Here is a 7,343-nt window from a genome sequence, read left to right on the forward strand (position 1 = left end):
TCCCAAACCCGACCCACCCACCGTGGCTTCCCTTGTTCCCAGGGAGCACAGAGACATTGCAGGCAGGAGGGAAGGGGCTGGGGAGGTTTTGTCTGCTTTAGAAAGACTTGCTCCGAGTCTAGAGCAGAGCTGCTGGTAGGGGCCGCCTGGGGGCCCGAGGACTGACAGGTGGGGGCGTCAGCTGGAATCGCAGGAGCATGGCCCCACCCTCCTCCGCCTCCTGGGCTTCTGACCTTGAGCAGTGGGCATTATGCGACCTTGACCAGGAGAATTGCAGCCACCAGCAGTCCTGTCACCAAGTGGGGCCAGCTGCTTGGTGGGACAGCGGACCCTAAGGAAAGTTGGAGGAGCCAGTGAATGAGGGAAATGGGAGCATGCCCCCTCATCCCGACTCCTTAGTGGTGGGAGAGGTGCCCCCGGGCTGCCCCCACAAGCCCCCTAGTTTCATCACCCCCCTCTCCCACCCCGGCCTTGTTAGCCTGCCCCAGCTGCACTGGCCTCCTGGCTCGTGTTCAATGTGACCTCTCACAGCCCCTGCCCAGAGGGGCCTGCCCACCTCCAGCCAGGTGCCCATGGGGGCTGCCACCTTGCCAACTCCCAGGTGACCTTCGTCCCTGAGATGGCTCAGGGTTGGGTGAGGGTGTGTGTGGGGGAGGCTGACAGAGGAAGACTCTAGGAAGGAAGGAGCCCTCACGTGGCCATGGAACCTGGAGGTGGACTTCACCTGGAAGGCCTGTCCTGTGGGCAAAATGCCAGTTTCTCTGGCCCTCAGTCTCCCCACGTTAAACAAGGCTGCTCATGTCTACCTCTTCCTGCCTGCGCAGCCGAGGTACACAAAGTGCACTGTGCCGCGTCAGGTGCTGCGGGAATGTCAGGGACTCTCGATGCTCCCAGGAGCCAGGGACAGGGAAAGAGAAGGTGACTCCAAGTGGCTGGCTGGGCACCCTGGTCACAGCTGTGCAGGCACACATCACCTGCAGCTGCCTGGAGGCGCAGTGGGTGTAGGTGGAGGCCAGGGGCGCACCTGAGGGGGTGGTGGGCAGCGAGGTGCTGAGGACTCCATCGTGGGCCTCCTGGAGCACGGGCAGCAGGGTGCTGAGGAGCCCGTCATTGGCCTCGGGCACGATGCCCAGCAGCCTGCACATGAGCTCGTACACGTGGACGCTCTCGAAGGGCTCCACCTCCAGGCCCCTCTTGAAGCTGGGGCCCACAGCCCGGAAGATGGCCTTCATGTCCATGACATTGTTGTCGAAGCCGTGCTCCCCTTTGTTGAACTGCACGTTCACTCTCTGTGGGAAGGGAGGGTCCCGAGTGAGTTCTTGCTGGCCCTCCCAGCCCACCCTGCCCTCTCCACCAGCACCCCCTGCAGGGCCCTGAGTTGGCAGAGGACCCCCGAGGGAGTTCAAATGGTGGGGCTGGGAAGGATTCTAAGCCTCAGTGTCCCTGAATTCTCAGCCCCAAAAGATCAGTGGCCCAAAGAAGGAGCCTCAGAGAAGACCTGGTGACATGAATGGAGACCCCCACGTCAACAGGGCGGAGCTTCAGCGCAAGGATGTGCTCTGGGCTCCTTTCCATTGCTGGGTGCCACACCTCAGCACTTCCTTTCCCAGATTCCCTCCCCTCCTCTGTGTCCTGCTTCCCACTCAGCTCCCCTGGGCTCTCTGCTCTCACCTCTTCTGTGTCACTCTTACAGCTAATCTTCCCACACACATGCACACACAAACATATACACATGCACATATATGCACACATGTACACACAGGTATGCAGTGTGCGTACATACCACCTCCCCTCCTGTTGCATAGTGTGGGTGTGTCCCTTTGGTGGCTGACACTCCTCACATTGGGGTCCGGCTAGAAACAGGGGGTGCTTTTTCCAGAACTGGAAAGAGACCCAGCAGCCCAGGGAAGCACCTGCACCCCCAGGAACTCACCCCATGGATGACATAGCCAAGGTCGCTGTACATAAGCAGGGGCGTGACCCTGGGGTGGTTGGCGTAGTGGAAAGACTTGGGGAATAGCTCCTTCTTATAGACGTGGAGCCTGGGGTGGGCGTCCTTGAGGACCTCATACACCTTCTCCAGCATTCCTTCCTTGGGGAGCAGCATCCCGTTTGGTCCATAGTCGAGGAGCTCGAACTCAATGTCCTTGAAGGTGAAGTTGGTGACCTTGTGCAGCTCCACCAGGTCGCTGGCGTTCTTGTTGACCGTGCTCATGCCGTGGTCAGACACAATGATCAGGTTGAGGCTGCTCTCCAGGCCGCTGTGCCTGATGCTGTCCCGGAGGTAGCCCACAGTCCTGTCTATCTGCGTTACCATCTCCTTCCTCTCCTGGGACTCGGGGCCGTACCTGTGGCCCGTGGAGTCTGGCTCCCCAAAGTAGAGGGTGACCAGGTCCAGGCCCTCGTCCGTGAACCACTTCATCACAGTGTCGATATTGGCCCTCCATTCCTCCTCGTCCTTGTAGTTGTGCAGGGCGCCTTCCTTCCGGCTCAGTGTCACAGCCTCGCCTTGGTAGGTGACATTCCCACCCGGGTAGAAGAAGGAGCCGGTCTTTAGGCCCTGCCGGGGAAGGCGGCGTCAGTGCCATGGGCCTCCTCCCGCTTGTCCCTGCCTGTCATGGGCCACTGATACATCTGCCCCCACCGCCTGCCCTTGGCTGGCCCACTCACCCACCCCTGCTCCTAACTGCAGGCCTTTGCATTTTCTGAAAGGCCTTTCATAGCTCTTATCTTGTGTCATTAGGGCTGATACTGATTTTATAGAGGAGAGAGCAGGTGCCCAGTGGACTCAGCACGAACGAGATAGTGGATATAAAAGTGTTCCCAGATGTGCTGTGTCCTCATCCACACTGTGGCCCTAGGTCACAGTGCTGACCCAAGAGCCCTCCCATTTGGGCCTGCAGCCTGGCCTCTCCCTGCTGTACTCTCGTCCAGCCACGTGTCCTTCAACCCCTCCACCCACCACCCTTCTAGCCTTCAACCTGCCCTTCTAGCCTTCAACCTGGCCTCCTAGCCTTCAACCGGGCCATCCGCCTGCTAGAAGCCTGCCCTTCTAGCCTTCAACCTGGCCATCCGTCTGTCTTTCTGTAAACTGATTGCTGTTTTATTTACACATCCATCTGTCCTTGCAACCATCTGTCCACGTATGCCCTGTCTGCCCATCTACTCCCTTAGGCCATTCTTCCTCAAGATGCCGAGGTCTCGGCTATGCTTTCTGTGAGTGAGCCTGGTGTCTGGTAGCTCCTTCCAGAGGGAAGGGACTCTGTGGATGGATGCCCTGCCTATGAGGTGGGGGTAGCCTCCAAAGTTTATTCTGGGCTCACCTTGAAAACATTCGAGTTTGTTGCCAGGAAGCCCAGAACATGGCAAGATGCTGGGGTCCTGGGCTTTTCACTAGGATGACCCACCTCTTTTCACCCTTTAGAATTTAGCTGCCTGGCCCTGAGAGGCTCGTGGGAGGGGAACAGTATGAAGCCATTTCACTGTTACCTGCCTTTTTTGTGGAGTCATGTTATCTTCCCTGCGGTCCCCTTCCCACCAGTCCGGAAGTTCAGTTTTCCCTCTGGTTGGGAGGATGGAACACTCCCTCTGGGTCCCAGGGCTCCAGGGAGGACTGGGCAGGCTGTGTAGCCGCTGGTGGGTCCTCACAGGCACCCACCTCCCGCAGGACCCCACTCAACACCCCTCTGTGCTGGGAGCGTTGGACTCAGGGTGGGGAGTGGGCCTGCCGTGGATGTTATGTGGTCGTGGCCTCATTGGCCGGGTCCCCCTCCTCCGCCGTCTGTCCGAGTGGGTGTGGGTGCAGCGTTACCTGCCTCTGGGCCGTGATCCAGATGGGCAGGCTGCCGTTGTCCCACCAGCTCTGGATGCCCAGCGTGGTGTAGTAGGGCAGCTTCACCGTGCTGCTTGTGTTGTAGAACATGTTGTGAACCACCCCGTGGTTCTCGATGTATTTGCCTGTGGGGTGAGGGGTAGAGGGGGTGGTGGGAGGGCAGGAAACAGCCAGGGCAGTGGGGAAGCACACGCCGCCCTGGGAGCTGGGGTGGGCCGTCACAGCCACACACTCTGACCCAGAGGTTCTGCTTCCACTTTGAGCAGCTTATCCTGCAGCTAAATGTGCACAAAAGTGCAAATACACATGTGCCGGGATATTGTTTGCAGCCTTGTTGGTTTTAGCAAAAAGGTTGGGAGCAACCTGGCTGGCAATCAGGAGGGAACTAATTAAATAAATTATGGCCCAGCCGTGAAATAGAATCCCAGGCAGGAAGATAAATGAACCAAGAGGAGGCACCTTTTACAATTAATTTTTTTCATGGTCAATGCCTGCATGTGGGTTCAGAAGGTAGAAAAGGAGGGGTGAGGAAGAGTCCACCCCCTTCCTCCACATCCTCACTGTGACATGTTGAGTAAGGAGGTGACGCGCAAAAGGGAGCAACCACGTGCCTCCATTTGTGTGTGGAAGGGGCTGTGGCCATGGAAATGCTGGTATGAGAATAAGCTGCCTATACCGAATGACATGCCCCAAAGTCACGTCCACCCAGAGCCTCCAAATGTGATCTTGTTTGGAAATAAGGTCCTTGCAGATGTAATTAGTGTTGTTAAGATCAGGGCATTCTGGATCAGGGTGGCCCCTAAATCCAATGACAGGTGTCCTCACAAGAAGAGGAGAGATACAAAGAGGGGAGACGGCCGTGTGACGGGGGCAGCGATTGATGGGCTGTGGCCACAAGCCAAGGAATGCCTGGGCCACCAGAAACTGGGAGAGGCAGAAAGGATCCTCCCTGACACCCTCCGGAGGGCGTGTGGCCCCGTGACACCTGGATTTTAGGCTTCCAGCCTGAACAGAGGAATAGTGGGTTTGAGGGTGGCTGGGGGGTGGGCAGTGGGAAGAGCAGGAGCCTCAGGCTCATCTCTCCCGGCTTTCTGAATCCTGGCCATACTCACCTCCACCAGAAGCCCTCCCGGGTTGCCACCCTAGGTGTGGTCACCGTTTTAAACTGAGATCACCAGGTGTTTTTATCTGCCTTCTTTCCATTGCCACCAACAGTAAAGGTTGCTGACGACCCCTTGGCTGTGCCACGTCTGCTCAGTGAGAGTGTGCCCTCCTTGGTCTCACCTTTGTGCCTGCACCATGTGCCCCATGGGTCAGGGCTCCATGTACATGCTGGGGTTCCCTTTGTTGGTCCCTTGGTTTCTCAGCCCACCCCCCACCCCCAAGCCCCACCTGAGGCCAACACTCACCAGTGACCAGGGTGAAGTGGCAGGGACTGGTTATGGTGATGAAGGCTGGGGTCATGTAGCGAGCCTTCACCCCATCGAGTGCCATGGCGTCCAGGTTGGGGGTGAGCACGTCCTGGTCATAGTCCCAGCGGAAACCATCGAAGGACACCAGGAGCAGCTTGTTCCGGGAGCCCTGCCTGCGGATGGGCACCCCTGATCCTGGAGCCAGGAGGGTGGCCAGAGCCACGGCGAGGAGGACAGCTGGGCCTCCCATGATGGGTTCTCCAGACACACAAGCACTTTGCTCTGCTCCTTGGCAGGTTCCTGCAGAGGAGCAGAGCAAAGTCCCAGGGTCACCAGACAGGTCTTATCCTATGCATCTTTGAAATGAGACTGCGCACTTACCTGCGCCTCAGAGAGTGGGCCCTGGCCACCGTGTCTGTGCCACCCTGGGCCTGGCCCTCACGCACACCTGCCTTTATTGGCAGTGGATCTCTCTGGGCTTGATGCCCCTCCCCCTTCCTGTACAAGTGTCTTTACAGGGAGGCTGGGGACCATTCCCAAAGGCTTGGAGAGTAGAATGGACCCACTCCATTGGGAAAGCCTGTGTCCCCACCCCAGCTCTGTGGCAACTCTAGGTCCCTGTGTCCTGCTCACTCTGCCCCCAGAGCACCCAGATGGGGCACCCTCCTCCTGACCATAATTTGGGGAGGCCTTTGGGATACATGGGTCTCAGGCCTGCCTGGGCCAGGGCTGTGGAGAGGACTGCCCAGGGTCCAGGGCTTGGGGAGCACCTCTTCCCTCCCTGCCTCTATTAAGGGGGCTCCTGGGATGAGGCAGGCAGACCTCCAGTCTGATGGCCTGGATTAGCCCCTGCTGTGCCCTTCTTCTTGGGCCCCAGGGAGCCTCAGGGGGTGCATGGGCACGGGCACTCTCATTGCTGGATTTCGTTAACAAGGTGGTCAGAAGGGGGCTTCCCTTGTTACTTTGTGTTCGTGCGGAGGGTGGTGCAGGAGAGGGACCCCTGAGTTCATTGTGCCGTTTTCTCTCTGTCTCACTCACTTTCTCTCTGTCTGTCTGTCTCTGTCTCTGTCTCTCTCACTACCTGTGAAGCATGTGAGCCTGGCCCCGTTCTAAGTCCTGGGGACATAGCAGTGAATGAGCCAGACGGTGTTCTTAGCTTCTTTCATTATGGTTGGGGACACACAAAATATAGTGAATAGACAAGTAAAACAGTAAAGTAGTGAGAGTCAGCGGAAAGAAGTAAAGCAGGGAGGTGAGATGGAGCATCTGTCTGGCCAGGGGTGGGAGGGGGCAGCACCAGATGGGTGGTCAGCCAGGGCCTGCTGAGAGGGTGACTTGAGGGAGTGATTCCAGGGGTCGCCAGCCAGGGGGGTGGGTCAGCGGCAGGCAGGAGAGCGGCAGGGTGGGTCCTGGGGCCTGTGGCTATGGTACGGAGTCTGGCATTCTGGTGCAGTGCCGGGGGGATGCCATGGGATGGTTTTAAGCATGGGAGAGACATAAACTGATTTAACATTGAAAAACAAGACCACAACCACATATAAGCCCCTCCATTTGCAGGATGGTCAGCCTGATGAAGGAAGGGAGGTCGGGTGCTCTGCAGGGAGAGGACGGCTGGTGTCCAGACCAGGGTGGTGGCTGTGGGAGTGACAGATGCGGAGGGAGTTTGGAGGTTTTGCTGGAGGGATTTGCTTCCAGCTTGTGTGCTGGGGAGACGGAAAGGGAGTAATCAAGGGACATGTCTGGGTTTCCCACCTGGGCAGCTGGAGTGTTAGCGTCTTGTGTATATCCCATTGGGTGGTCAGAGGTCAGAGGGCAGGTCGAGGGCAGAGCATTCTATCTTGGCCATGTCCAGTTGGAGGTGCCCATGAGAAATCTGAGGGGAGGTGTCGAACAGTTGGTATGGCCCTGTTTAAATTGTCTTCAGCTACTGACCTGCTGAGGGCAGTCCTACCCAGGACTCTGCTTGGCTGGCGAGAGGGATTCTCATCAGGCGATCCCCAGCGTCACAGAGCCATCGGCAGCCTCCTCTGGGGTGAGGCAGTGGGGATCCTGGGTGCAGATTCTCGGGCCCTTCCTCCCCACCTGTGGAAGCACACTCT

The 7,343-nt window shown here is 58.1% G+C and overlaps 1 protein-coding gene across 1 annotated transcript; it reads right to left on the reverse strand.

Annotated features, from left to right (window-relative positions):
• Window positions 1-248: 248 nt before the first annotated feature.
• ENPP7 (ectonucleotide pyrophosphatase/phosphodiesterase 7) lies at window positions 249-5,512 on the reverse strand. Its single transcript, XM_057713866.1, has 5 exons — window positions 5,242-5,512; window positions 3,812-3,957; window positions 1,934-2,560; window positions 1,025-1,289; window positions 249-331 (listed from the first exon to the last, which is right to left on the reverse strand). The coding sequence occupies exons 1-5, from the start codon at window positions 5,492-5,494 to the stop codon at window positions 249-251; spliced, it is 1,374 nt and encodes a 457-aa protein (XP_057569849.1). The 5' UTR covers window positions 5,495-5,512.
• Window positions 5,513-7,343: the final 1,831 nt, after the last annotated feature.

The sequence above is a fragment of the Hippopotamus amphibius genome, chromosome 17 (assembly GCF_030028045.1).
Source record: "Hippopotamus amphibius kiboko isolate mHipAmp2 chromosome 17, mHipAmp2.hap2, whole genome shotgun sequence".
In the NCBI taxonomy this organism is placed as follows: Eukaryota; Metazoa; Chordata; class Mammalia; order Artiodactyla; family Hippopotamidae; genus Hippopotamus; species Hippopotamus amphibius.